This window comes from Mollisia scopiformis, assembly GCF_001500285.1.
Source record: "Mollisia scopiformis unplaced genomic scaffold LY89scaffold_30, whole genome shotgun sequence".
Taxonomy (NCBI): Eukaryota; Fungi; Ascomycota; class Leotiomycetes; order Helotiales; family Mollisiaceae; genus Mollisia; species Mollisia scopiformis.
Genome location: NW_017263610.1, coordinates 564,445 through 589,734, shown reverse-complemented (window position 1 = coordinate 589,734; position 25,290 = coordinate 564,445). Strand labels below are relative to the sequence as shown.

Genomic DNA, 25,290 nt, shown 5'->3' with positions numbered 1-25,290 from the left:
TCAACCTCCTCAATAAAACATTTTCGAACATCTCAATCCCCTCTCCCAATCACCAATTCCATCACCAATCATCATGAACTCGATCGCCCAGCTCGCCGCCCGCTCTGCCCGCCTCAATGGCGCCTCGGCCCTGCGACAGGCAAACCCAATTGCTCGTCGAGCCTTCACAAATGGTCCGATTCCTCCCTTCCCATCACCTCTCCGCAAAAAGAGCAATTGACAGCTAACAACATCTCTTCTTCAACAACAGGTCCCACCACCTCAATCTCCCGCTTCCAATCAGCCAACAAGTCCGGCTTGATCGCCAGCCGCGCTCTCCTCCGCAACGCCGCCTCCAACATCGCACGCGGACAGTCCCGTGGCGTCGTGACGGAGACCATCACGGTCGGAGCCGCCATCTACAGCGCTGGCAAGCTCATCGGAGCTGGTGCCGCCGCAGCCGGTCTTATTGGTGCCGGTACGGGTATCGGAACGGTGTTTGGTGCTCTCATCACTGGTGTTGCGAGGAACCCGGCGTTGAGGGGACAATTGTTCTCGTATGCCATTTTGGGATTTGCGTTCGCTGAAGCCACTGGACTTTTCGCGCTCATGGTTTCGTTCTTGATTCTGTTTACTATGTAGATGGTTTCTTAACGCATTGGAGGTCGACCCTTTGACGCATTCGAGGAGGTGGGAGTGTGGCGGAGGGATGTATGTTACGGAGATGGGGTATAAAAAAGAGATGTACAATACATAGACTTTGGGGAGCATAAAACTCAATTCTAGCATTGTATGATACCGGACTTCTCTGACTATCGCGATTGATCTTCCATACAGTTGTTTCGTTTACTTCTACGAATTGGTGCGCGTTTGATTGGACGCCACGCTTTGAGTCATCAGCACAAAAGTCAACAACCTCAATTCTCCAATTTGATATTCTTTCCTTTGATTAATTAATCCCCAAATCGACTTACGCCTTCTTGACCTCAATTATCTCAGGATTGAGAAGGATTCTGTGAGTATGTCTCCAGCGCTCATTATCATCGATCTTCAAAATGACTTCGTGTCGCCCGAAGGTACTCTTAAGAAGAAACACGTCCCTCTCGAACTACTGCTGCCTAAGCTGAAGTATATATGCGGCATCTTCAAAAGCCAGAACTGGCCCATCGTTGCTGTCAGATCCGAATATTCCAGCGAAAACAGGGACACTAGCTACAATGAGTCAACAGAAGACCACCTCGCTGGTACTCACGCAGGGAAGCGCAAGTTCTGTACACCAGGTAGCGTTGGAGCGGAGTTGCATCCTGACGCACAGGCTCTTTTCGAAGAATATGGAGCGACAGTTTTCACGAAGACGATGTACTCTGCCTTTGCTGGCACTTCGCTGCACTCCCATCTCCAAGCACAGAATGTCGGTGCGGGTCCACTCTACTTTGCAGGTGTAACAGCCAACAATTGCGTCCTCGCTTCCTTGACGGCTGCATTCCAACTTGGGTACAATGTCTGTGCCTTAGAGGATTGCATAGGAGCTACAAATGAGATTCTCAAGGATTCCGCGTTCCGGACAATCAGCAAGTATTACGGCAGTGTGGTCTCAGGATCAACACTCACACCCGAATCTATCAAAGATGAGGCACAAACACCACACCGAATACTATACTGGGTCTCCGGCTCGATCCCCTCTTGGCGCGTCATGATGGCTCTATCCCTCAAAGGACTCCCATATACACGAAACAGACTCCAAGTAATGTCAACACCGAAAGAGACTCGAGCCGACGAATTCCTCGCCATCAACCCACGAGGCAAAACACCAACGCTAATCGACGTCGATGGCACAATCCTCATCGAATCTTTGGCCATCCTGCAATACCTGGAAACTTCGTACCCAACCCCACCTCTCGAGCCACCGAAGGAACAAAAAGCAGCGCATACCCTCATGCTACAACGCTTCCACGAATCGGAAAATCTGCACAATGTCTTCGAAGACATTGAGCTAACTTTTCTTAAAGATTGGTCAAGGCCAGACTACAAATTTCGCATTTACGACGCGTACACGAAAACTATCCAAGAACTCGGATTTTGGGAGTCGTATCTAAGCAAAACTGCTTTTGTAGCAGGCGATGAGATGAGTTTGGCGGATTGCGCGTTCTATCCAAATGTGGCTTATTTGGTACACCGAGGTCTGGATCTGAAGAGAGAAGGATTTGAGAATTTAAAGAGGTATGTTGATGCGGTGGGTGGGATGCAGTGTACGAAGGACGCTCTGCCAGTGCGGTGGGAGAACAGGGGGAAGAATCTGTTTTTTAAGGTTTATCAGGTTGTGGAGGAGATGGGAGGGGTGGAGAGTTGAGTGTTTGATTTGTCTGTTCGTCACTGAGAATAGTATCTTGGGTTTTGCGAATTTTTCTGTTGCAGGTCGCGTTTTGGGAAAATGTGAATTGAGATACTAGTTTAAGAAGTCCTAAAGTCAAGTTCCGAGCGGGGACAATAGTGGAATTTTGTTGCACATCGCACTTTGCGTGTTTAGTTAATCCGGTCACCATAAAGCATATTCATTTGCCTTGGCATACCAACTTGAGAGGTCTTAGAGCAAGGTTCTGAGGACAGACAATGGAGTGTTCTTGGATCTTTGTCTAAGGTCAGACAATGCGTTGTTTCCTCGCGGAAGTGAGATTCATATTAGAGGTGATAAAAACATTGCTTAGACTATGTTAACTTCAAGAATATCTTTTTCTTTATTGAGTCCGCTACGCTTTGTGGGGCAAGCGCAAAGTGAGTTAAGCGAGTCGAAAGGGGGAATACCAAGTGACTTGGCAGGACAGTGCATGAGGACAAAGGAACAGGCCCCTCTCTACACATGGGGAGACTTGATATCATGAACAGGAGATTGACAGTAGAGAACAGAACCTATAGACAAAATGTAAAATCACATCCCACCATTTAACAAATCTCTCTTCTCCAATCACACTTACACCATCCCTACAATCAACAAATATTTGACCTTTCCCAAAAGAAACTCTAAACACTAAATTAATCAACATGAATAAAAACCAAGACCGCCTCTTAGGAGCAGGCTGGATCTGCCTCGGCTGCAGGACAGTCTTCCCCACCGAAGAAGCCTTCGACGAGCACGACCCATACAGATGCATATTCACGGGTCCAGGATCACTCCAATCCAACCCAGCTCCCGTCTCTCAAGAAATAGTCCGTACCCAACGGTCCCCCGAACCCTTACCCGTCTGCCCTCAATGCCTCCTTTCCTTTCCCACAACCGAGGAATTGCGGGTCCATATCATTAGAGCCCATCTCGTGCAACTAGCAAAATCTGCACAAGAGGACGAAGAAGGGTTCACCTGTCCGGTATGTAATTTCCGAGCTTTCGTCACAGACGATGAACGCTATGAGCATATCATCGTCGAGCATCTGGGTGGTGAGCCGAGTTTGTTGGGGCAGAACTTGACAGACGGAGAGCTTGTGTGTCTGTTATGCCAGGAGCGGTTGAGGAATGGGGCGGATTACCGGTCGCATATCCTGAGCCATCTAGGGGGAAACGGTAGGTAAGTGAGTGAGGGTTGAGGTGCAGGGACGAGGATGGTAAGTCGTGGCTCTTGTAGCTGTGGTTCTTGTTCTTGGCTGCTTGATGAATAAGTAGCCTTGCTCAAATTGTAAGTACTATAGACCTCGAATGTAAAATATGAACTCCAAATTTGGGCACTTTTGACTCGTTCTTGTGATCCATTCATTATCTGAACAGCTGGCTGTACATACCGCCAAGAATGGCTTGTGAAACCAACGTCCCTTCCGTGTAAAGCTGTGAAGACTTTACGTCGTCCTTGAACAAGACTTCCAATTATATCCCAGGCATACATTTAGCTTGGCCGAATCTCGTCTCCACCTTCTGTGATTTCCATGGTTCCGAGATCCTTCTCGTCGAGACCCTTCTTATCGATTTCCCCCAACTCTTCCCCTTCTAATGTTGCTCTTGCCCGCTTCCTATCAACCATTTGCCTCCACGGGCAGTATAAAATGATAGACAAAAGGCCGAGAGAAGCTTTCACACTCTCAGGCTGGTCATTTGAACGAGATGAAGAAGGTTCATCGCGACAAGTGCCAAACCGGCTATGGCGAACTCTAGTGGCTGATCGAGGGCCTCATGGAAGAGAGGCACCCACTTGGTACCGCCGTGCGTGTTTGGAGTGTCTCCAGTATACAGACTCATTCGGGGATCTGAGTTTAGATCAGTTCAAGAACCTCGACTGCACACCACACAGGACGACTGCCATGACGCAGTTTCTGGAGAGAGTCCAGCAGGTTGTTTGGAATAGGAAGTTCTTTCATGCGAGGGGGAGAGATGGAAGTACATTGTACGGTCTGTGTCCGCCTGCAGCGGAGGCGAACGATATTATTTGCATCTTTTTTGGGTGTAGTGTGCCTGTCTTGCTTAAGAAGGTTAAGTCTGAGAGCAGGGACTGCTATCTCCTAGCAGGAGAGTGTTATGTTCATGGTATGATGGATGGTGAGGCACTTACTCCAAAGCCAGAATACCCGTACTCGAAAACTGAAGGATTTCTACTGGTCTGATGTATAATATTGGCATTTGCAATAAATCTTGGCGACAGGTGACTCTCGCGGAATATATTCTTTTTGTTCCATCTTGCACCACATAGACCAATTAAGTTTACTGGGAAGTCTGATGACTCCTTGAACTGTTTGAAGAAGTTGAATCTGATGATGAGCAGGCTGAGTGAGAATTTGCTTAAGGTAGAGAGAATGGAAATTCTTTGACTGAAACAGACACTGAGTGGCGGCTAGTAGATGTTGCCTGGCCTAGCGTGGAGGTACAGAGTTTTGTTGCAAAGAAAATAGAAGTAAGTCTGTAGCACGCATATCGCCTAGTAGTAGAGAGAAGCAGTATCAAAGTTGTCATCCTGCTCCTACTATAGCCCTCGCTTGCTACCGTAGAACAATCATGTCTTGTTATTCCTCCTTTATGTGATCTTGTTAAATAATAACAATGAGCAACAATGAAAACTTTGTGATGATACCCGCAGAACAATGAAAGCTTGCTTTTGCTGATGTACCTAGACAAAGCTTCATTGTGCCTCTTGTCAGAATAAATGACTTTCTCCAAGAACAACTCGAAGCCGTCCCCTACAAATTACCCTCAACTTCCACCTAACCAATCTCCATACAATTCACATCCAACACAACTAACTTACTAAAACCAACTCAACAACAGCTAATCTTTACTCACCCTACCCAACTAAAACCAAACCCCCTGACTAACCATGTCATTAACCTGCCCAACCTGCTGCTGTCCGCTCGCCTCCCCTCCTTCAGTAACCGAACACTGGCTCACAGTCTGCGACGAAGACAAAGCTACCTGTCCTCACTGCAACCAGAAGTTCGCGAAAGGATACCTGAAACGCCATGTTCAGGGAACTCATGAGGGACGCTGGAGGTGCGATGTTTGTGGGGTGAACTGTTCGGCGGAGGAGAAGTTGAGGGCGCATGAGAGGGGTCATCAGTAGGTAACGAAGTGGAAGTATGAAGTAGAGGTCCAAGTATATCGACGTGTAAAATAAAATTGCTTAGAAAAAAATAACTCGGTGTAAAGTCATATTCAAGCTCATGTGAAGACGAAAAGATTTAGTGATGAAAAGTTTTCGTGAGATGATGGAATTGCGAAGTGATTTCGAATAGTCAAGTGATGTTAGGTGAGTGAGTAATTGATCGAAAACAGAATCACTAGTAACTTAACCCTCCGACGTCTTGCAGACTCATTCTACGCGCGGTCTTCTGATAAAGCGTTTCAAACTATATTCTGGAGCTTAGGAATAGAGTCGAGTGCTGCAATTTTGTAAATTCCCCTGGCCGCCATTGAAACTAATCCTTACACGGAAAATAGTACCGGTAATGATTGCGCCATTTGCACTATTCCACACCACGGATTCGATTTTAGTATCATCCGCTCTACACGTATCTTGTCCATGAGTGATGATACGGCGGCGGATTTGATGAGGCCTCCGGTGCTGCTCCTTGACCTGCTCCATGTTCCTCATTGATGACAGCTGGCTCTGGAACAACAATGTCATCCACTGAATCGAGATTCAATAGCTCAATCACTGACGCACTCTCTCCATCGACCTCCGGTATGTTCAACGAAGGGACCTCAGTTGCTTTCTTGCCAGTAAATTGGTGCCTCTTGGTGTACTTCCACATCTCCTCCTTAGTCGGCTCCTCATCTAGATCTTCTACAATGAAAATCTTTCTCTTCCGCGTAAACTGATCAGTGCTGAACGCCACATTCGGGTATCTGCCAGCAGGAGAACCTGTATCCTCAAAAGCTTTGCGGTCCTTCTTGCTGAGGTTGGCGACGTATAAGTCTTCTAGCTCCCGGTGCAGTTGGTGCGAAGGTAGGTGGCGCAATTTGCGATATATTCCTAGAGTGAGGCTCCGTGCTTGCCACATAAGCAACCAACCGCATATAATGACCATGACTTTGATGGTCGCAATGCAGACTTGGGCCATTGTTATATTTTCTAACTTCTGGTCTAATTCTGGGGGTTTGATGGAGCATGCTGAGAGATTGCCACCTGCTGCGGAGTCGAAGAATGTGAAATTGGCAGTGGCAAGCTCGATGCATGTCCTGTTGAGGTAGTGGGTTGGTGGAGACATGATGAGGCAGTCTGGCGGTGAAGGTAGAGGAGTACTCGATCTTTTGTTGAGAAGGTAAGAGCTGTCGAGTATGAAATGGTGGTGAAAAGATTCTCCAAAAGCGGTTTCCGGACAGACAATGGACACCTCTTGCAGATATATATATATACTGTGTGCTGGTCTTTCTTTAACTAGTAAGATTGTGTGATCCTATAGACGGAGTTTCGAGGCCGGGTCGTGATCTTGACAGGTGACTAACTGAAAGAAGTAAGGGACCCAAACGTTGAGGCGTATAAAATTCTGGTACATTTCTAGTAACCAAGAACGTTTCTAGTGAATTTTAAGGGTGAGCTATCTCATACTCCTCTGGGTCGCTGTCATCATCATTATCATCGACTGATTCGATGATTGGAGAGTATGGTGGAGGCGTCTCCAGGTCCTCAGACTCGAACGAAATTTCTGCTGTAGACGTGTTGTTCGAGTTTCGGAAAGTGTTTGGATTCACAAGTCGAGCAGCTTCCTCTTGTCTTAAACTTAGGTCTGGAGCAGATCTCGATTCTGTAGCCGACGTCGACAAGTTTGTATGGAGAAAGAGATTGCAAAGCGACGAATGCGTATGGGACTGACTGCCAGTCTGAGATCTCCTGCTCCGTCGATTCGCATTTACCGGAGAATTATTTCTTCTTCTAGTCCTTGGATTGACAGTAGGTGAAGTTGCTCTCTCCTCGCGGGAGGGATTGACAGCTGGCAAGTTGGTCCTCGACAAGTCCTCCACGATGGTGATTGTCCTCCTCATCCGCACGCTATCGTCCTCGTGTGAGACTCGATGATACCGATCGATGTACTGCACGACCTCTTTCTCACTTGCCACCTCCTCTCTGTACATTTCTTCTAGCCTGTCGTGGAGCTTGTACGATGGCATATTTCTCAACTCCTGGATGGCCTGTTTTCTTCCTTCTGAGTGAAATTTGATCCACAAGAGCACCATGACGCATATTGCTATGATGTACCATACGTCATAGCAGGTGTTGCATTGCGCTTCGCCCAGCTTCTCTACGATCTTTGTCTCAACGTTATGTGCCAGGAAGCTGGAGCAAAGATTTGAGATTGCGGAGTCTGGACCATTGGGAGACGACATCCTGCAGAATGTGTACGAGGCCGATACTGAAATGGGAGTGATGTATGCAGTCTGAAGAAAGATTTGATCTGTGAAAAACTTGAGCTGCAGAATCTTGTATTGCGGTTTATCGATGTGATTTGGTGCGAGAAAGGAACAAAGACAGCGAACAAAAACTATTTCTCCAAATTCCAAGTGCGTCACGAGAAGTATACCAAAAATGTTGTCACGAGGAAAGCTTCATGTTCGGGTGCTATTCATGCACTAAGTGATTTTGACGGTGGCATCTAACCAAATTGGACCACGACTTTCGACTACGCCAATCCAGAATGCGTCATATCATCCGTCCTTCACGTTCAGAATTGCCAAGTAGCAATTTGCTGCCCAGAAAAATTGATCTGAAACCTTAGGTCTGCTCTGGAGAATAAGGAGGCGGTAATTCTCGAGGTTCACTGTACTCAGATGTCGCGGATTCCGCTGGTCTTTTAGAATTTCCCTCCCAGGTCAGCGAATCAGGAGCAACCCGGTCCGAAAATTCCAGAAGTCTTGACACTTCATCCTCAAGTGTTTGCCACCTCGACTCCGACTCTCTCCCATGACCAGACCAATATTCGAAACATAGTTCTGTCGGTACCATGTGTTCACACACGTCCAGATCCTCTATGATTGTGGTAGTTCGTGTTTTACTGGCAAGGTCATCGTGATGCCTTATTATGGGAAATCAAGTAATGCCTCTGTAGTCGTAATTGTCTCCTACGCGGTTCAAATTGTGGTACTCATCCTCAACTTTCTTGTGGAGCTTATAACCTGGCGTGGACAGAAGTTCGATGAGAAGTTGATTTCGTCCGACGAAATCAAAATCGAATATGTGGTTAAAAAAGATAAATGAAATTATCATGCAAGCTGCGGTTCCAGAACAAGCAAGATTGCTATTCCACCATCGAAATTGGCAGAACATTGACAGCCTTCCGAGGAAATAGTGACGTTCGTGACGTTGCCACACAATTCTTGGATGGTGTTGCCAGCACCAAGAGAATTTGATTCCGCCATGGCCGTGATGCTGTAAGATAGTATATGCGCTTCGAGGCGAGAGATGGCGGTCGATGGTAAGATACAATGATTTAAAATGGATGTTTTCCCCGGGAGATGCAAAGCTTTAAAATCAACAGAGCGACTGAAATTAAATGAAGCAATCGATGATTTCGAATATTTGACATGACGTAATGTGAAAAAGCTAGAAACATTGCGTCTTGAAATTGAAAGTAGGAAATTTGGGGGCCGCTTTTCTTAGCTCGTCATTTAACGGAACGGCTTACCAAGAGAAACAATGGACTAAACTTAACTGGATACCAAAAAGGGACGAAGAACTTTGCTAGGAGAAGCACTTGCCAGAATGCGGAAAGGTATTAACTTGACGATTGAGAATGGATATTCCAGAGTTATTGAAGAGCAAACTATATTCAGTTTCCAACTGAACGCGAATACCGCTTGTAAGCCAAAATCCCCGTTCCTCTAGCCAAGTGGTACCCGCAATGATCTCGAAACGCCAACGCTCCATTCGTAAATGCCCATCATTTCGCAATGCTCTCATGAACCGCTCCCCGATTGCTCGCTTTTTCCAGCACCTTGTTGCTCTCTGGCTCTCTTCATCCTCTCCTCAGCTGCCTTTGCGAGGATTTCCCTTCTGGTCATACCTTGGCTCGATGCTTGACCCGTGCTCTCAGCACCACCAGCACTGCTCGCACCAAGAACAAATTCGCCACCCGTCCAACCCCCATGATCATCCACTTCGTCCTCTTCGTCATGTCCATGATACACTTCCTCGTTGTTCACAGTGTGTCCACGACTCCGGTAGTCCGCAGCATCTACCTCTTTCTCAATCTGCTTGCACAAGTCCCAAAAATTGCGATCGTGGGGTCCGTGGACATTGTGAGCAAGTTCGTGACACAGAGTTTTTCGGATGGTTTTGTAATCTCTGTATCCATCGTACGCATCCGTCCGCAATCTTAACTCGATTACTTCTCCAGCATTTCTGTTCAATCCTAATGTTCTAGTCGTACCCTCAGAATCAGATTGTGTATGCTCGATTGGATTCATTTCGGTAAGAAGTGGAACGGTGAACTTGTGCTTTCGCATCGCTGCCTTGATACCGATGTCATCTTTCAGTCGTTGAAGGAACTGTAAGGACTTCGAAGGGTTCGGAAGGTAGGGTAATGGTCTTAAGGTTGTAAAGGTATATTGGGCTTCCTCTTGTTCTTTCTTCCAGTCGTGCGTCTTGTATGCTTGTACTTTCTGCATAGGTCTGCTTCTCCTGGTTGCTCTCCTCGATGCATGTTCAGCAGCTTGAGCAATAGAACCTGCTTCCTCAACTGTGCTTCCCATCAAGGTGATCTTCTTGTCTACGATAGAAGAAAGGGGCAGGTCAGGATCTTTGAATGGCGGCTTGAGCAAACCAAGCTTGGAGACCATCAGCTTTTGATTGGACGGTGGTATCGAAAGCGTATCTGCGATCTCTTCGGACAGGTCTATGATTGTCGCATCAGAAGTAAATGCAAATGTATGCGGCTCTCCATGATAAGTGAAGGCAACGGAAACTAGATCTTCTTGACTGTCAGTAGCAAGGGTTTGATCATGCAAGTCAGTAGCCATGGTTGTGAAGTATCACTGTACGAAAAAGAATGGACAATGAATGCAGGTAAGGTCTTTGTATTCAAAAGGTAAAGTACATGTTTGGCGATTACCTCGAAGTTTCTAGGCAAGTGTTCTGCTTCGTAATCGGACGACTTCTATCGCCACATGATTGCGCGGCTAATGTGGCTTCCCGCACCGGCATTTAAGGTTAGTATAAGCGCGTTAAACGCCGTTCCTGCCATCCCTGCGATTCCAATCGCGTCGTTGCGTGTCCTTATTGACTGCCGACAGTGAAGCTTCTGTTGCGACTGTCATCGAATCTGCCACAGAACCAGAGCAAGACGAAGCTTCTCGAGTGCTGGAACGCTTCACCATCTGCTACGTTGTTGCTCAAGTCCAAAACGCTGAGGCGTCCCGTTGCCCAACATGAATCTTTTCAGACTTCTGGGTAAGTGCAAATCGCAAAGCTCTTCAATGCCGGAAGAATAGGAATTGACAATATTCACAGGAGATCTCTCCCATCTGGTCTCAATTGCGATATTATTACATAAAATGCACCAAACGAACGTACGTACCTCACTCCGATGCTGTCAATAACAAAAGCTAACTAGCTCTCAAGTCGTGTTCAGGCATTTCCTTCAAGTCGCAAGCTCTTTACTTCATCGTCTACGTAACGCGCTACCTCGATCTCCTCTGGACCTTCACCGACAGCGCCTACAATACCACATTCAAGATCATGTTCCTCCTGTCTTCTGGTTATACCATCTACATGATGACGACAGCCTACAAACCTACCCACGATCCAAACCTCGATACATTCCGAGTCCAGTATCTTCTCGGGGGCTCGCTAGTCCTGGCGGTCATTTTCCCATACAAGTACACGCCATACGAAATACTATGGGCGTTTTCAATCTGGTTAGAATCTGTCGCAATTCTGCCTCAGCTTTTCTTGCTGCAAAGGACGGGAGAGGCGGAGACAATTACCACACATTATCTATTCGCTCTGGGACTGTACAGAACGCTGTACATCCCCAATTGGATCTACAGGTACTTTGTGGAGTCTCATTGGGACTGGATCTCGGTGTTGGCTGGTATTGTACAGACGGTGCTGTATTCGGATTTCTTTTGGATCTACTACACGAAGGTATTGAAGGGAAAGAAGTTCGCGCTGCCAGTCTAGAGGTTTCGTCGAGGATGAGAGAAAGGATTGAGGTACCTGCGAACAGAGGAGTGGAGGAGACAACGAAAGGTTTGACGAGACGAATTTTACGGAGATTGATTCCCAAGGGCCAGTTCCCAGGATGAAGGTTAAGATACAGTGCATTTGGACGGCGTTGGCGGGTCGGACCTCGATCCGATGGATGAGTCGTTTATTCTTCCATCACTGTTTATTGTACAGTATGTAACATGCATAGATTTCACAGCCACTCGCGTTCCAAGTCTGATGAAGGCATACGTTGATCAAAAGCTAGCCTCTCATCTTATTTTTGCATTCTTTGTATTGTACTACTACCCATATATACACGACCAACACCTCATGCAGCAAGACAAGGAAACTCAAAATACAAGATCACGACCCGTAAGCAATCTGACCGTGAGGCTTCTCAGAAGAATATCCACTGGCCATGAAGTTGGTCTCTGGGTTGCCAGTCTCCTTGGCAGCTGAACATCTGGCCATCGTTGGGGAACTAAAAAATATGTCAGCAATATGGAAAAGCAGAAAGAAGAGTAGATACATACCTTCTTGAAATAACATCTGTGAAGTAAAAGTTCTCGACGATCTTCTTTAATGGTTCATTGCTCGGCTTGCTTCCCTTGTTCTGGTCCACCAATTGTACTTTGCTTAAGTGCTTCAATGCTACCGGCTCAACGATATCGTAGCTGGCCAAGGCAGGGCTGATCTCAACCATACGGTCACGGAGAGCTGCAACATCGTCATAGGGGAGAGGAGAGCCGAGGAACTCGCTGACAGCTCGAATTATCTTCCAGTCAGTTCGTGAAGCGCCTGGCAATGAGACTGCCGCTCTTGCCATTTGTACTCGTCCTTCTGTATTAACGTACGTGCCAGCCTTCTCGGTATAGGCAGCGCCGGGGAGAACGACATCGGCAATCTGAGCACCTCGGTCTCCGTGATGACCTTGGTATACGACGAAAGCATCTTTAGGAATGTCCGCAGCGGAAAACTCATCAGCACCGAGGAGCCAAACAAACTTGGGCTTTGTTTCCGCGACGGCGGTAGATGGTGTAGTGAATCCAACTTCGTAAGCACCCGCTCTCGATGCAGCACGTTGGAGGACATTATAACCATTCCACTCTTCGGTCAAGAAGTTTGCAGCGTTCTTCTCAACGAAGGCACCAATCATTTCGTAGATGGCCTTGGCATCAGCATGATCTGTAACGCCTGAGCCAACGATGATCATGGGTCTCTTGGCAGCTTGTAGCTTCTTGCCGAATGGACCAGCGAGAGCCTTCTTGAGAGCTGCAGCATCGGTACCCAAGTGCTCAAACTCGAAAGTTGACTTCCAAGTCTCACCAACGACGCCAATCTCAAGGTCAGATCGCATCCATTGTTTTCGGATACGGGCATTCAATCCGGCAGCTTCGTGTCGTGGGTTGGTGCCAACAATTAGAATGGCATCAGCCTCCTCAACGCCCCAGATCTTGGAGTTGAACAAGTAATTTGATCGAACGTCAATACCGTGAGCAATTGGTCCGTTGCCGGAAGGTTGATCAAGAGCTAAGTTCTCGGAACCAAGCTTGTTGGCCAAATCTTTCATAGCAACCATTGACTCAACCTCAATCAGCTCTCCAGCAATAGCCTTAAATTCGTTGCCCTTTGGTGCGAAGTCCTTGTATGCAGCACCAATCTCAGTCAAAGCTTGTTCCCAGGTAGCGGGGAAGAATTTGTCATCTTTTCGAATCAGAGGTGTAGTAAGTCTTTGCGTCTTGAGACCATCGCATGCAAATCGTGTCTTGTCGTTGATCCACTCCTCATTGACGTCGTCGTTCAATCTTGGGAGAATTCGCATCACTTCGAGACCTCTCGAATCCACCCGGATGTTTGAACCTAAACCGTCGAGGACATCGATAGATTCGGAATGCTTGAGCTCCCAAGGTCGAGCTCGGAAGGCGTATGGTTTGGAGGTGAGGGCTCCAACAGGGCACAAATCGATGACATTGCCAGACATCTCAGAGTCCAAGTTCTTCTCGAGGTATGTGCCAATCTGCATATCGTTTCCTCGTCCCGTAGAGCCCAACTCCGGTGCGCCAGCAACGTCGTTGGCGAATCGAATACACCTTGTGCAGTGGATACATCGGTTCATCGAAGTCTTGATTAGAGGTCCGATGTTCTTGTCTTCGGTAGCACGCTTACCACCAATCTCGTGAAATCGTCCTCTGTCAGCTCCATATCGCATCGATTGATCTTGAAGATCACACTCTCCACCCTGATCACAAATGGGACAGTCGAGTGGGTGGTTTGCTAGCAGAAACTCCATGACACCTTCTCGGGCTTTGTGTGTGAGGGGCGAATTGGTCTTGACGACCATTCCTGGTTGTACTGGCCAGGCGCATGATGCCACTGGCTTCGGTGCTCTCTCGACCTCTACCAAGCACATACGACAATTTCCAGCAATCATAAGTTTTCTATTGTAGGATCAGCGATTGTTGGGCTTCGGACGTTCGGGGGCTCGAGGACTCACTCATGATAGCAATATCTACAGTAGTATTAGCAGAGTTCCATACATGATTAGAGAATCATCCTACCTAGGAATAGTCACTCCGGCCTTTTCGCAAGCTTGAATTAAAGCAGAACCAGCTGTGGCATTCGTCAACATCACCGCCGTCAGCCAGACTCAACACAACATACCTTCTATTGAAACCTGCTTGCCATCTTAAAAACGAGTCAGCCGTTTTTCAAACTACTCAATCTGCAGACTCAATGCGCCTTACCAACAGTAAGCTGGACCTCCGCTTGTCGTCTACTCGATGTTGCGAATGTTCGGGAGGCATTGCAGCTCTGCTTGCTCGTCCGCAGAGCCGAACGTGCCAGAGATTGCCTCAGCATCGTGTCCTCTCGTCGAATTAACAGAAAAGAAAGAAGGACGACACTGCGGAGTGGCGGGGGCGAGCGATTGATACCCTTTCTTGACGTTCGAGCTCGATGTTCGAAATCGCGCTACCCAAGCTTTCATTAGGAACGACTATGATTTGATTGGCGCTTTGGCGACCCTCAGGCCAAGCCACTTCGGGTCTAGCTTTGCGGCGGGAAAAGTTCTACAAAATTGAAGATTTTGACGCCGGAGAATTCTTCTTTTTCTTTATTTAAATTGTATTGAGCTGATATTGTGGGAAACACTTGAGCGCAACCATGCTTCGGCGCGGTTGTCGCTATTGTCGAGTTCTTCCTCTATCTTGTGCTCTAGAGCACGAATTCGGGCGCTGGAATGGATGCAAATGAGAGCTTTTGCTCAACGAATGCGCAACTTACCGCCGGCTGCTACATCTCAATTTCGATAATACTTTATCTACGATATATGGCTATACATGTTCGGGGCATGAATTGATGGTAGGGATATACGGACAGTGTGAGACCGGACGTCCTCCACAGCAAAGACATCCACCCTGTCAGACCCCTGGTAAGAGTTCTTGTTTAGGTCTAAGCAAATCTCAATGCTTTGACGCCCCCTTTGCCCCCTAGCAGTTCTTCGTAATTTTCGTGTTAAAAACCTTCATCCCGCTCAAAATAAATGGAGGATGAAAAGAGACGAGCAACGGAAGAGTTTTCACTGTGATTCATGAAGTTCCTATCCTACCATAGCTATCTGCTCTCTTCCTTTCGTGCAACTCGATTTCCGATAACCTCATTCTTGCTCTCGCAGCGCTCCCCAAAACTCAGTCTTCGTCATCAGAGGATGGTGCTGTTTCGGAAATACAAGCTATCGCTCCTTGTGTGGCCACATTGTGCTCTTGGGGTAAAGTGAAGAACTGGACCTCCACACCTCTTGCCTCGAATCCAGAAACCACACTGTGAAGCAATCCGTACAGAATACCGTGGGTAGTGCCAGTGCGCTGACCGCCGGCCATTTCACGCATCGCAGTGGTAATTAGGTTCGAGCTGGTGACAAGTACGAACTTTTTAATGTTCCTAAAGCGTCCGCTCACAAATTCATTTCTAATTCCAACCATGCTAACAATCAATATTTATACAATTTCATGCTGACTGTACCACCATTCAGAGCGTCAACTTACGATGTAGAGTAGCCATTGCGGCATGAATAGAAGCAAACTCTTCTGTCTGCGGTAAGTGTCGCCACACACGCCAGTGGTTGTTCCAATCATAATTCTCTTCTCCAAAATGTACATGTAGTGCAAGTGCTTCAGCATGCTTGAATCCGCAAGTGTGAACAACCAAGGTGGTTGGCACTGGCGCTCGCTCGGGACACCATCTTACAAGCTGCAAGAATTTCTGGCCTTCAATTTCGATCGGCTGCATAATACAAGAAGGGTATGGCGCATTGCTTGGTGCTCCGCTTACATATGGTAACGGATCGAATGTCCGATTTGGTCGGGGAAATTGGTTCATGACGAGGTATGAATATTGTCTGATGCTCAATGGTAAACGATGTTGCGACGCTTGATGATGGAAGAAAGAAGCCAAGGTTCTGGAAATGCTTGTGTACTTGGTTTAAAGCAGGAGCTGCTATGGTGCGGAGTGCTCTTTCCTGATTCGAGACAGGAAATTCCAGGTCGTTCTTGCACTACTTCATCTCTCAACTCTTCGTTCACTCCTTTAGCCCACTTCGATTGTCCCTCAAAGTCTGGAACGACATCAAGCCTCGGAATGAGCTTTCATACTTCAGAGTTGTAAAATGACTTTGTTCACACCACTCCAAGATCACAAACCCGGTACCCCAAGGAAGTACCAGTACTATACAAGCAAACACCGCGCCAGTAATCCAGTATGAAAACATAAATAGAGACACGGCGTTACTGGGGTGAGCAAACTCGATCTAAGCGCCAATGGATCTCGAAAAGGCAACTGCAGGTTCAGTAGATTACAAACGTTTGTGCGCTTGTGATGTAAGTTGATATTCCATAGTACGATGGTCAAAGATATGATTGGGGAGCCCTAAAGCATTCAGCTGTTAGAGAGGAGTTTCTCTGGTGAGAGATCTCACTTACAACTCATCGCATAAGAGCCATCATAGTATCTTGCCAGAGTGTTTTATCACCGTGAAATATTCGATGAGACAGTCAATTTCTTTTTTTTTTCTAACAGAAGAACACGCACAGACACGAACACCCCAGCTCAAGGCTTCCTCATCTTCATCCTTCTCTCCCACTCCTGCTTTCGTTTCCGCATCTTGCGGATGTTCAAGTATCAGCTTCTTTTCTTCTGATTCGCCGCCGTCCTATCCGCCCTCAATTCCTCCGCTCTCTCCGCCTTGCGGCGAGCCTTCATGCGCAATCTCCTCTCCTTCGTCTTCGACATCTCTGCCTAAGAATTCTTCAGTTAGTTTTATATTTCAATGATTAAACTCAACTAAAAATTAAAAAGTTAAAAAGATAAGAAATATTTACCTTCTCCTTCCCCTCTTCTTCCTCCTTATCTTCTTCTTCGTCGTCATCATCATCGTCATCGTCGTCATCGTCGTCATCATCGTCGTCGTTCTCTTCTACCATCTCCTCCTAGATAAAAGTTAGCGCCTAAATCTTGCAGAAAATTTCAAACTCAAGAAGTAAACTTACCTCCTCTCTCTCATCCTTCTCTCTCTCTCTCTGTCCCTCCCCCTCCTCTCTCTGGCGGATTGCTAGTGTGCTGGACATTGTGCTGTGGGTGTTTGAAGTTGGTGTTATGTTGATGACTTTGGGAAAGGATGGAGAAAAAGAATCGAAATGGAAAAACAGGTGAACTTCTTATACCTGGACCTACGACCCACGCCTCGCTCATCACCAACAGCAATAACCTTAAATCTTAACCTTTCTGGCCAATCACGACTATTGGCTTAAGAAAAGAGTTCATTGGCTTAGGAGACGTGAATCCGTATCTCGTTGGACCTTTACCTCGCTAATCACTACCATTAGAGCCCAAACAGGATCCATCCAAAATACGCCCTTCAAATTCAAGGCTGATTTTCTCGCAACATAGCATTGTCTCGCACTACCTCCTAAATATTTCCTCTTTCGTGTTAGTCAAGTCTTCCCTTAGCGTCCTAGAAAAGGTTTCTGCCACTATGGTACAAGATGCCGCACCGAGCCAGCCCTATGCTGGAAGTCTATCTCGAAGGAGGTCAAGGCGTTCAGTCCAATAACGATATCATCCGCCATCATCACGCGACCTGTGTTGCCTGCCCTTGAGTATGCCATCTGAACGCACGTGGAGAGGTTTGAAAAGAGGGATAGGCGTCCCATCTATTTCAAGGCTGAGCTGCCCACCTACAACTGCCACATAAGCGTCTTGGTGGAAAATTATCGTAGGTCCAGCGTGGGTACACTCCAAGCACGCTGCTCCAAGGTCATTTCCCAGCAGACAATTGGCGAGTCGAAATGAATAGTCATCCATAGGTCCAATCGAGGGATTCCAGCATGCCACAACCCTTGACGACCTGGGAAATCCTAGATGGTGGTCGAGGGCCCTGGATCTAAGACTTCGAATGCATCGGCTTGGAACTTGAAAGCATCCAGTGTCGTCGTTGTGTACGTTCCATTTTGGAAATCGCTGCTCGAAACTATTTGCGTGAGATAATCTAGGTTCGTTTCGATGTCAGAAAAAACAGTGTTTTGGAGAGCAGCGGCTAGCTTCCTGATGGCTTCTGGACGGTCCTTGCCGCATACGGTGACCTTTGCCAACAAAGGATTATATAGAGAGGAGACAATGGTACCAGCTTCGATCCACGTATCAACTCGTACATCCTCAGGAAACGACACCTCTAAGAGTTGCCCTGGTGAGGGTTCAAAATCTTGTAACGGAGACTCGCCATAGATTCGAGCTTCAACAGCAACCACCTCAATCGAGAAGTGTTCCGAAGAGTCCGTAAACAGACAAGACGAAGTGCCGGCGCCAATCCTGATTATTGCCTCTACGAGATCTAGCCCAGTAATGGTTTCGGTGACGGCATGCTCTACTTGTAGCCGCGTATTCACCTCCATAAAATAGAAAGCCTTGGTTCCGATATCATATAAGAATTCAACGGTGCCAACACCTCTATACGAGACGGAAGAAGCAAGCTCGATGGCTGCGCGGCGCATACTCCCACGAATCTTTTCCGGCACGAATATCCCCTAAGCTGTGTTTCAAAACACACTTTTTAGGCTACGGTGAGCCCTTAAGCGAATTCTTCCAGGCCCCAATCTTACGAAGTTAGCGCCTTCAGGGCACAGACTGCTGGAAATTTAGCGAGGATGTATAGTATGCCTCAGGCCTAGAAAAGTGTGTTTACCACAGCTTAGGGGATAGCAGGACCCTCTTCAAAAACTTTCTGTTTCCGCCGCTGGAGCGAGCAGTCCCGCTCACCGAGATGTTTCACCAACCCGTCCCCATCACCAACAATCTGAACTTCAACATGTCTCACGTTTTCCACGAACTTCTCGATAAAGACTCTTTTATCTTTGAAGATCGAAAGCGCCAGATATCTACTAGAATCAAAAGCTTCTCTCAGCTCCAGAGGAGTTGCACATTTCTTCATTCTGATTACCCCCCTCCACCAGCGCTACTCTTCACAATAACCGGATACCCAATCACGTCAGCCTCATCAAGTACTTGATTAACATCCCCAAGCAATCCCGTGCCCGGCAACAACGGCACTCCAGCATCTTTGGCGCGTTCTCTCGCCAAATGCTTGAGCCCTAGACTCCTCATCTGCAGCGGCGTAGGTCTCAACCAAATAATTCCACTCCCCTCACATGCCTCCGCGAACTCAGCGCTCTCGGACGGGAATTTATAGCCGGGTATAACTACTTCTGCGCCCGATGCCTTGGCGATGGCGATGATGGCGGTGATGGCGGTGATGGCGGTGATGGCGGTGATGGCGGTAATGGAAAGGTAGGTGCTTTCGACGGTGTCGCCAGCGAGCAGGTGTGCTTGGTCTACGGCGCGTACGTGGGGGCGGTTATGGTCTAAGCGGGGGTAGATGGCGATTGATTTGATGGTAAGCTTCTTTAGGGTGCTGAAGATTCAGACGGCTATTTCGCGTCGGTTGACGATGAGGATTGAGTCGAATGATTTTAGAGCCGTTTTTTGCGCTGTTCCCGATGGTGTCGATGATTTGATGGCATTGAAGTTTTCTGTTATAATTATCTTTCAAGGGTGAGCTCTAAACATGTCAATGTTAAAGAGGTGTGTGAGGGATGGGTATGGCAGTAAATTGAAAGCAAATATAGAAGCTTTTTTAATTGCAGATTGAATCATAGCAACTAATTTCGTTCTTACAAGCATTAAAAAGGAATCAAAATTCCGAAGAATGACAAAACATTATTAACAGACCTAGATGTCGTGCGGTCTTTCACTTATTTACGTTTATCCATGCATTTCTTCTATGCGCCTTCATCACTAGAGAAGTTGGAAGTAAGAGGGCACGCTTTTACCACTAGACTTTTAATCCCAGGTTGCATCTTCAAAATAGTGTTTAAGGAGATCAGCAACCGCAACGTGCCCCTCTCTCTCAGCAAGTCTTTCGGCTCTCCGGTATCTCTTGCTTCCTGGCAGATGTGTATCTGCACCCTCATTGATAAGAAGTTGCACCATGTCGAGTCGTCCTTCTCTTGCTGCGAGGTCTATTGCAGATGTCTCTTCTTCTTCATACGGAAAGTTGTGGCTTGCTCTATTGACATCTGCGCCATGATGAATCAATAGATATGCTATTTCAAGATGGCCATCCTTTGCTGCAATCTGTATCGCTGTCCCTCCGTATGTAGCGTCGGGCGAGGCTGCACTGATCTCAGCTCCAAGATTGATTAAACGACGAACCAAAGGCAGAAAGTTCCCATGAACTGCCCATTGGAGTGCTGTCATGCCCATGCCATCATAAGACGGTGGAGCGTTGATATCCGCCTTTTTCTCCAACAGTAAATTCACAACTGCCATGCTGACTTCGGGTTGAGCATCATATTTGAAGAAGCCACGAATTGCCTCCTGGAGAGCCGAGCTTTTGACATCGGCCCCATGACTTAGCAACAGCTTCACCAAGTCAAAGTTCCCCATAAAAGCTGCAGCTTCAAGAGGTTGAAGAACACTTAAACATTGCGTGCTGTTCACATCGGCCCCGGCCTTCAATAGCGTTTCGGCAACTTCAAACGTCTCAGGCCATCCCTCCTTAGGTTCATCAGACGCAATTAACTGGAGTGGCGTAGCCTGATTGGATGAATCCAGGCCATGTCCGGATGCACCCGGAAGAGCCCCTCTGCTCAACAGGATCTCAATCAATTTGGGCGTAACAAGCCCTTTGACATGTTTGATTCCTTGGTAGAAAGAATTACGCCTGCCAATCCATTGGCTTATTACAAAATGCAACAATGACTGATATTCAAAAGATTCTTCCCATAAGCTGGCATTAAGATCTGCATCGAGGTCCAACATCGTCATTGCGATATCCGGCACTGCGCCTTTGATCCATCCTCCGTGGGCAACGGCATAACCAAGCGGAGTGATACAAATCAACTCAGCCGTAATGCCTAAAATCCCATCCGAAGCTGGAGTAAATCGAAGTTGGTTTTTGAGTTTCAAAAAGTCCACTTTGATTCTTTGGTTGATGTCTATTCCGGCTTGAGCAAGGGAAATAAGAGCGTTATTGTTTCCAGAGTCTATGACGGCGCTAAGAATTTTGGACCTGTAGTCGGATGGCTCTGTGAAATCTATCCCATATTCGAGTAGAGAGCTGAAACATGTGGAATCACCGGTTGATATTGCCCGAAGAAGCTGGCCTCGCTCCTAGGTTTTCTTGTCTCGTGAAACCCCGAATTGAACCAAGATTTCTACAATCCTTGAAGTGTCAGGGAAAGCCTCGGCGATTTCAATTATTGAAAAGCCAAAAGAATCCACAACTAACAAATCAGGATCTGCCCCGTTTTCTAGTAGCATTTGAACAAGCATAGCATCGCCTCGCCTGACTGCTGCCATCAGACACGTAACGTGCGGCTCGGACTCATGATTACCGAAAGCATCAACCTGAGCGCCTCTGGCAAGTAAGATCTTGACAACCTCGGCGTGACCTGCCTCAACAGCGGCAAATAGCGCCGTCTTACCCCCAGGGCACGCTGTTGAATTGACATCCGCTCCCAAATCAAGCAGAAGCTCCACTAGTGGTACATTCCCAGCATTCGACGCAGTTTGAAGTGGCGTTGCGGACCAATTGATATTTGTAACACCAGATGATTCAAAGTCAAACCTTCGGCTTGGGACGTCAATGTTTGCACCACCTTTCACCAAAATGGTGCATCACTATCTAAGAAGCCAATACTCCCCATGTATGTTTATTGGAATGGAAATAAATAACATCATCCTTGAGACCAGATAGCCTGGGAGTCCCCAATTCCCATTTCTTCTTAATGTGCTATGTCGCGCCTCATTGGGTTTTATGAAATTTTGGAAGATAAGATAATGTTGTCCCGAACCTTCTGGGACAAAATGAAAGGGCTAAGTCCCAACCAAGTGTGAACTAAAATTTGAAGGATGAAGTGATCAAGAACGATGTGTTGACTCCCTTTTTGATTCGACGTTGCAAAGAGTCTGCTTTCCTCACTTATATTGTCTCACAAGCTGTAGAACAATGTTACGTCGTATTTCGATTTTTATGGCATACAATATTTGAACCCGCCGTGCTTCTTCCAAATCCAAAGGGATAACTTCTCATCGAGTTTTCAACGAGCTTAAGAGACTCTGGCCAAGAGAATGTCCTAGGGTAAAACAAAATCTATCAAATATCACAACAATAGTACATAAAGTTGATACAAAGTCGGTATTGTACAGTCGTCAAGTGGTTTCGCACAATCTTGGTAAGACCTGCCCCAACTAAGGTCAGGTCAAATGTTCCTCAGGCCGTTCAACCTCAACCCAATCATCACCCCAGTCAAGCTTTGCTCCACTGTCGATTTCATTTGGCTTTGGAACCTGTCGTGTTTTTCGGCCCTGCTTTTTGCCTTGTCTCTTCGCTTGCTTCGTTGTCCCGCTGATCAAGACTTCGAGCTTCTTGATAACATCATCGTCATCACTGAGATATTGTTTTGCTCGATTCACAAAACTTTCATTGCATTCAGCGAACGGAAGAGATACTGGTAGTTGTGAGCACAAACATATCAAGGGATATGGATGCGGCTTACCTTCCAGTGAGCGTGACACAATGGTCATAATCATGTGGTTGTTGATCTCCGCCAACATGACGAACTTTCCCTTCCTCTCATCGCCATCCTCGTGATACTTCTTCGCGGCATTCAGCAGAAGCGCCATTTGAGCGTCCGATTTCTGCTTGTGCTTCTCAAGCTCAAGATTTGCTCTCCTCCGAAAGTTCGGGCCCAGAAACCCTTTGAGAATTTCATCTCGAAGGAGATCTTTCGATTCTGGTGTCCTTCCAGGCAAACAGCTGACCTTCCAGCTGTTCTGTAAAATGAGGAATGCACGCAACGACGAAAACCATTCTCCTTTCCCTGTCACAGGGTATTCCAAACAAAGCAATCTCGGTCCCATGGTTACCACAGTATTCGTACGCAAAGTAAAGAAATCCAAATTAAGTGATTTAGGATCGAATTCGAGCTGGTTTCTCCAGAAGGCTTCCCAATCGGCGTCATTGTCCAGAGCTATGTTGGCCAACCTGTCCGCTCCAAAGTTGGACTTCCTCTTCACGTGCCAGAATTTGACATTGAGTCCTAGTGTTGTTTCCACATCCTCAATCAGATCATCCAGTTCTCGAATCAACTCCGAATTGATGACCGGCTTCTTCTTTGAGCTCTGAAACCCGTTTTGTTTCCAGTTTTGTAGCCAGATCGTCATGGAATTTACAAGCCAAGTTGAATCCGACATGATGACAAGCTGTTTCACCTCTCGAGTACCAAGTACTACCTTTTGGGAAACGAGTCTAACAGCGGAAATTGCAGCATAGATTTCGGCGACATTGTTCGTCTTCTTCTCGGTCTCTGGGATTAGGCCACATGTATTGTACAGCGAATTGCGCCCAAAGTAGATTCCCCATGATCCTCGAGCTGGCCCGTTTCCATTATCAGGGCATGCTCCGTCGACACCGACGATGACTGTGGTTGACGGAGATGAGGGAGTCTCAGATTTGGCGAATGTGAGACCAGATGCGGGGTAATATTTCATAGCTGAACGAGGCCCGTTGCGGAGATGTCCTGGCTCAAAAAGCCTTGCATTGTCATTTGAGGTCGTCATTACGACGCGGGATAGATGGAAGGTTGAATGATCGTCGAGAGTGGTGATGTACAATTAAAGTTTTTCTGGAGACGAATGAGCCTCAAGTTCAGATATGCTTAAATATTGGAACCGCACAGACAACATCCGATCCACCGTTCCTGCATCAACAGAAACAAGCATCTAAGGAACCATGCTCCTAGGAACAAGCAAATGTATCAGAAAATTGTGAGTCTGGCTGGACAAAAAGCCGCAAAAGCATCCACTTACATTTGCATGACAGGGGTTTGTCAGGGGTTGGTGGCGGCTGCTCGTGTGTTCGAAAGGTGCCCAGGATGTAAAGTTCGGATGATTTATGTACGATGAGCCAAGAGATTGTAACAAAGCAATTAATCCAAAAGAAGGAATCTAATGTACAAAATTATAATCCGAGTTAGGGTAAGGTTTTCACCCAACTCATGTTTCACGTGCAAGTGAACTCCACTCCAGGGCTTCCAACAGTGTCCCCACTTTAAGCCCTGTCAAGTCAGCTCCCCAACGCCACCAACACAGCCAACGTTCACATCTCATCACACGCATTGACGCCGCAACATCACATAACCTTACCTTATCTTCCGCCCTCCTCCTCACGATGTCTTCCACCTCTATTTTCCAATGTCCCAAGTATGCCCGACGCTTCAACAACACAATCAAATTCCCGCATCTTCGACCCAAATCTATACTTCCTCGGTCCCCCAGACCGTGTGAAAACTCTGGAGCAGCCATCTGATATTATACACCATATCTCTTCTTACGATGTTGGAAACGGGGTCACGCATCTCGCGGTGAACAATCTGAAAGCGAAGAGGAGGGCCGATCGAACGGTGAAGGTCGATAGGGACTCGATTGTGGTTTCTGTCGACGGAGCTGTGAAGGATGGGAGAGCGGGGTTTGGCGCTTACTTTGGGAAGAGTTCGGAGCTGAATATCAGCTCGCTTGCTCCCGAGAAGAAAAACCAGACGAAAGAACTCGCACTCCTTCTGGGGACCGCCGAATGTCTGAAGATCAGCTACGAATTGTTAATCTTGGGTCCTTCGTCATCTCCGGATTCAACACCATCGGAAAGTGGGTCAAGGAAAACGAAGAAGAAAGTCGTTATTATCACGGATAGTGTGTATCTGGTGAAATGCATGGCGGACTGGATTTTTGTGTGGCAAAACAAGGGCCTTCAAACTACGAAAGGGGAGATGGTTGGTAATCATGTTGAGATCAAGGGCTTGGGAGAAGTTTGTTTAGAGGTTGAGAGAGTTGGTTGCGAAATCAGATTCTGGTTGGTAGAGGAGGGAGGAGTGGAAGATGCAAGGAAATTGGCGGAGCAGGTGCTTGCTGATGCCAAAGAGGAAGCGGGGTAGGGTGGGGTCGAAACCCTGAGATCAGAACTCACAAAATTGTAGCTTACGATGTACTGCCACTGATCAACTATTAGCCTGCTAAATATATGGAGAGATGCTACTTCAATTTGAAGAGAGTGCATAAACGAAATTTGTATGAAGATTCAAAGTCCGTCAGT

At 47.0% G+C, this 25,290-nt stretch overlaps 12 protein-coding genes across 12 annotated transcripts; 5 read left to right on the top strand and 7 right to left on the bottom strand.

Moving 5' to 3' along the window:
- Positions 1 to 73: 73 nt before the first annotated feature.
- Positions 74 to 2,329, top strand: LY89DRAFT_676498 (Isochorismatase hydrolase; the record flags this gene model as incomplete). Its single annotated transcript, XM_018213591.1, has 4 exons — positions 74 to 173; positions 251 to 536; positions 622 to 690; positions 979 to 2,329. The coding sequence occupies 4 exons, from the start codon at positions 74 to 76 to the stop codon at positions 2,327 to 2,329; spliced, it is 1,806 nt and encodes a 601-aa protein (XP_018063489.1).
- A 689-nt stretch (positions 2,330 to 3,018) lies between these two features.
- Positions 3,019 to 4,560, top strand: LY89DRAFT_763737 (uncharacterized protein; the record flags this gene model as incomplete). Its single annotated transcript, XM_018221608.1, has 3 exons — positions 3,019 to 3,532; positions 3,632 to 3,644; positions 4,020 to 4,560. 3 exons carry the CDS (start codon positions 3,019 to 3,021, stop codon positions 4,558 to 4,560), a joined length of 1,068 nt encoding a protein of 355 aa, XP_018063488.1.
- A 1,289-nt stretch (positions 4,561 to 5,849) lies between these two features.
- Positions 5,850 to 6,929, bottom strand: LY89DRAFT_320275 (uncharacterized protein). The gene has a single exon (XM_018206708.1). The coding sequence runs from the start codon at positions 6,655 to 6,657 to the stop codon at positions 5,953 to 5,955; it is 705 nt and encodes a 234-aa protein (XP_018063487.1). The 5' UTR covers positions 6,658 to 6,929; the 3' UTR covers positions 5,850 to 5,952.
- Positions 6,930 to 6,976: 47 nt separating this feature from the next.
- LY89DRAFT_676495 (uncharacterized protein) lies at positions 6,977 to 7,774 on the bottom strand (the record flags this gene model as incomplete). The annotated part of the gene is made up of 1 exon (XM_018213590.1): positions 6,977 to 7,774. The coding sequence occupies one exon, from the start codon at positions 7,772 to 7,774 to the stop codon at positions 6,977 to 6,979; it is 798 nt and encodes a 265-aa protein (XP_018063486.1).
- A 1,566-nt stretch (positions 7,775 to 9,340) lies between these two features.
- Positions 9,341 to 10,402, bottom strand: LY89DRAFT_676494 (WLM-domain-containing protein; the record flags this gene model as incomplete). The annotated part of the gene is made up of 1 exon (XM_018213589.1): positions 9,341 to 10,402. The coding sequence occupies one exon, from the start codon at positions 10,400 to 10,402 to the stop codon at positions 9,341 to 9,343; it is 1,062 nt and encodes a 353-aa protein (XP_018063485.1).
- A 237-nt stretch (positions 10,403 to 10,639) lies between these two features.
- On the top strand, positions 10,640 to 11,970 carry LY89DRAFT_628981 (ER lumen protein retaining receptor). Its single transcript, XM_018211193.1, has 3 exons — positions 10,640 to 10,832; positions 10,893 to 10,951; positions 11,004 to 11,970. The coding sequence occupies exons 1-3, from the start codon at positions 10,811 to 10,813 to the stop codon at positions 11,562 to 11,564; spliced, it is 642 nt and encodes a 213-aa protein (XP_018063484.1). The 5' UTR covers positions 10,640 to 10,810; the 3' UTR covers positions 11,565 to 11,970.
- Positions 11,841 to 14,553, bottom strand: LY89DRAFT_690654 (NADH-ubiquinone oxidoreductase 78 kDa subunit mitochondrial precursor). Its single transcript, XM_018216138.1, has 6 exons — positions 14,336 to 14,553; positions 14,253 to 14,276; positions 14,150 to 14,201; positions 14,086 to 14,100; positions 12,125 to 14,029; positions 11,841 to 12,072 (listed from the first exon to the last, which is right to left on the bottom strand). Exons 1-6 carry the CDS (start codon positions 14,448 to 14,450, stop codon positions 11,955 to 11,957), a joined length of 2,229 nt encoding a protein of 742 aa, XP_018063483.1. The 5' UTR covers positions 14,451 to 14,553; the 3' UTR covers positions 11,841 to 11,954.
- A 2,159-nt stretch (positions 14,554 to 16,712) lies between these two features.
- On the top strand, positions 16,713 to 17,381 carry LY89DRAFT_690653 (uncharacterized protein). The gene is made up of 3 exons (XM_018216137.1): positions 16,713 to 16,883; positions 16,967 to 17,074; positions 17,135 to 17,381. The coding sequence occupies exons 1-3, from the start codon at positions 16,846 to 16,848 to the stop codon at positions 17,295 to 17,297; spliced, it is 309 nt and encodes a 102-aa protein (XP_018063482.1). The 5' UTR covers positions 16,713 to 16,845; the 3' UTR covers positions 17,298 to 17,381.
- Positions 17,382 to 18,001: 620 nt separating this feature from the next.
- Positions 18,002 to 19,244, bottom strand: LY89DRAFT_676490 (glutathione synthetase ATP-binding domain-like protein; the record flags this gene model as incomplete). Its single annotated transcript, XM_018213588.1, has 4 exons — positions 18,002 to 18,667; positions 18,743 to 18,767; positions 18,917 to 19,018; positions 19,081 to 19,244. The coding sequence occupies 4 exons, from the start codon at positions 19,242 to 19,244 to the stop codon at positions 18,002 to 18,004; spliced, it is 957 nt and encodes a 318-aa protein (XP_018063481.1).
- Positions 19,245 to 19,979: 735 nt separating this feature from the next.
- On the bottom strand, positions 19,980 to 21,847 carry LY89DRAFT_763728 (ankyrin; the record flags this gene model as incomplete). The annotated part of the gene is made up of 3 exons (XM_018221607.1): positions 19,980 to 21,210; positions 21,430 to 21,774; positions 21,807 to 21,847. 3 exons carry the CDS (start codon positions 21,845 to 21,847, stop codon positions 19,980 to 19,982), a joined length of 1,617 nt encoding a protein of 538 aa, XP_018063480.1.
- Positions 21,848 to 22,154: 307 nt separating this feature from the next.
- Positions 22,155 to 24,115, bottom strand: LY89DRAFT_788521 (ribonuclease H-like protein). Its single transcript, XM_018223176.1, has 4 exons — positions 24,012 to 24,115; positions 23,880 to 23,940; positions 22,700 to 23,827; positions 22,155 to 22,651 (listed from the first exon to the last, which is right to left on the bottom strand). The coding sequence occupies exons 3-4, from the start codon at positions 23,760 to 23,762 to the stop codon at positions 22,398 to 22,400; spliced, it is 1,317 nt and encodes a 438-aa protein (XP_018063479.1). The 5' UTR covers positions 23,763 to 23,827; positions 23,880 to 23,940; positions 24,012 to 24,115; the 3' UTR covers positions 22,155 to 22,397.
- A 65-nt stretch (positions 24,116 to 24,180) lies between these two features.
- Positions 24,181 to 25,263, top strand: LY89DRAFT_690652 (uncharacterized protein). Its single transcript, XM_018216136.1, has one exon. The coding sequence runs from the start codon at positions 24,407 to 24,409 to the stop codon at positions 25,130 to 25,132; it is 726 nt and encodes a 241-aa protein (XP_018063478.1). The 5' UTR covers positions 24,181 to 24,406; the 3' UTR covers positions 25,133 to 25,263.
- The last annotated feature ends 27 nt before the right edge of the window (positions 25,264 to 25,290 follow it).

Excerpts from the sequence above, each read along its gene's own strand:
- LY89DRAFT_320275 (XM_018206708.1), bottom strand. The coding sequence starts at position 6,657 with ATGTCTCCACCAACCCACTACCTCAACAGGACATGCATCGAGCTTGCC.
- LY89DRAFT_628981 (XM_018211193.1), top strand. The coding sequence starts at position 10,811 with ATGAATCTTTTCAGACTTCTGG. Across the intron at positions 10,833-10,892 it reads GAATCTTTTCAGACTTCTGG|GAGATCTCTCCCATCTGGTC; the intron begins GTAAGTGCAAAT and ends CAATATTCACAG. Across the intron at positions 10,952-11,003 it reads ATAAAATGCACCAAACGAAC|TCGTGTTCAGGCATTTCCTT; the intron begins GTACGTACCTCA and ends CTAGCTCTCAAG.
- LY89DRAFT_690654 (XM_018216138.1), bottom strand. The coding sequence starts at position 14,450 with ATGCTGAGGCAATCTCTGGCACGTTCGGCTCTGCGGACGAGCAAGCAG. Across the intron at positions 14,277-14,335 it reads GGAGGTCCAGCTTACTGTTG|ATGGCAAGCAGGTTTCAATA; the intron begins GTAAGGCGCATT and ends CTCGTTTTTAAG. Across the intron at positions 14,202-14,252 it reads CAAGCAGGTTTCAATAGAAG|CTGGTTCTGCTTTAATTCAA; the intron begins GTATGTTGTGTT and ends CGAATGCCACAG.
- LY89DRAFT_690653 (XM_018216137.1), top strand. The coding sequence starts at position 16,846 with ATGCGCAATCTCCTCTCCTTCGTCTTCGACATCTCTGC. Across the intron at positions 16,884-16,966 it reads TTCGTCTTCGACATCTCTGC|CTTCTCCTTCCCCTCTTCTT; the intron begins CTAAGAATTCTT and ends AGAAATATTTAC. Across the intron at positions 17,075-17,134 it reads TTCTCTTCTACCATCTCCTC|CTCCTCTCTCTCATCCTTCT; the intron begins CTAGATAAAAGT and ends AAGTAAACTTAC.
- LY89DRAFT_788521 (XM_018223176.1), bottom strand. The coding sequence starts at position 23,762 with ATGACGACCTCAAATGACAATGCAAGGCTTTTTGAGCCAGGACATCTC. Across the intron at positions 22,652-22,699 it reads TGTGTCACGCTCACTGGAAG|TATCTCTTCCGTTCGCTGAA; the intron begins GTAAGCCGCATC and ends CACAACTACCAG.
- LY89DRAFT_690652 (XM_018216136.1), top strand. The coding sequence starts at position 24,407 with ATGCCCGACGCTTCAACAACACAATCAAATTCCCGCATCTTCGACCCA.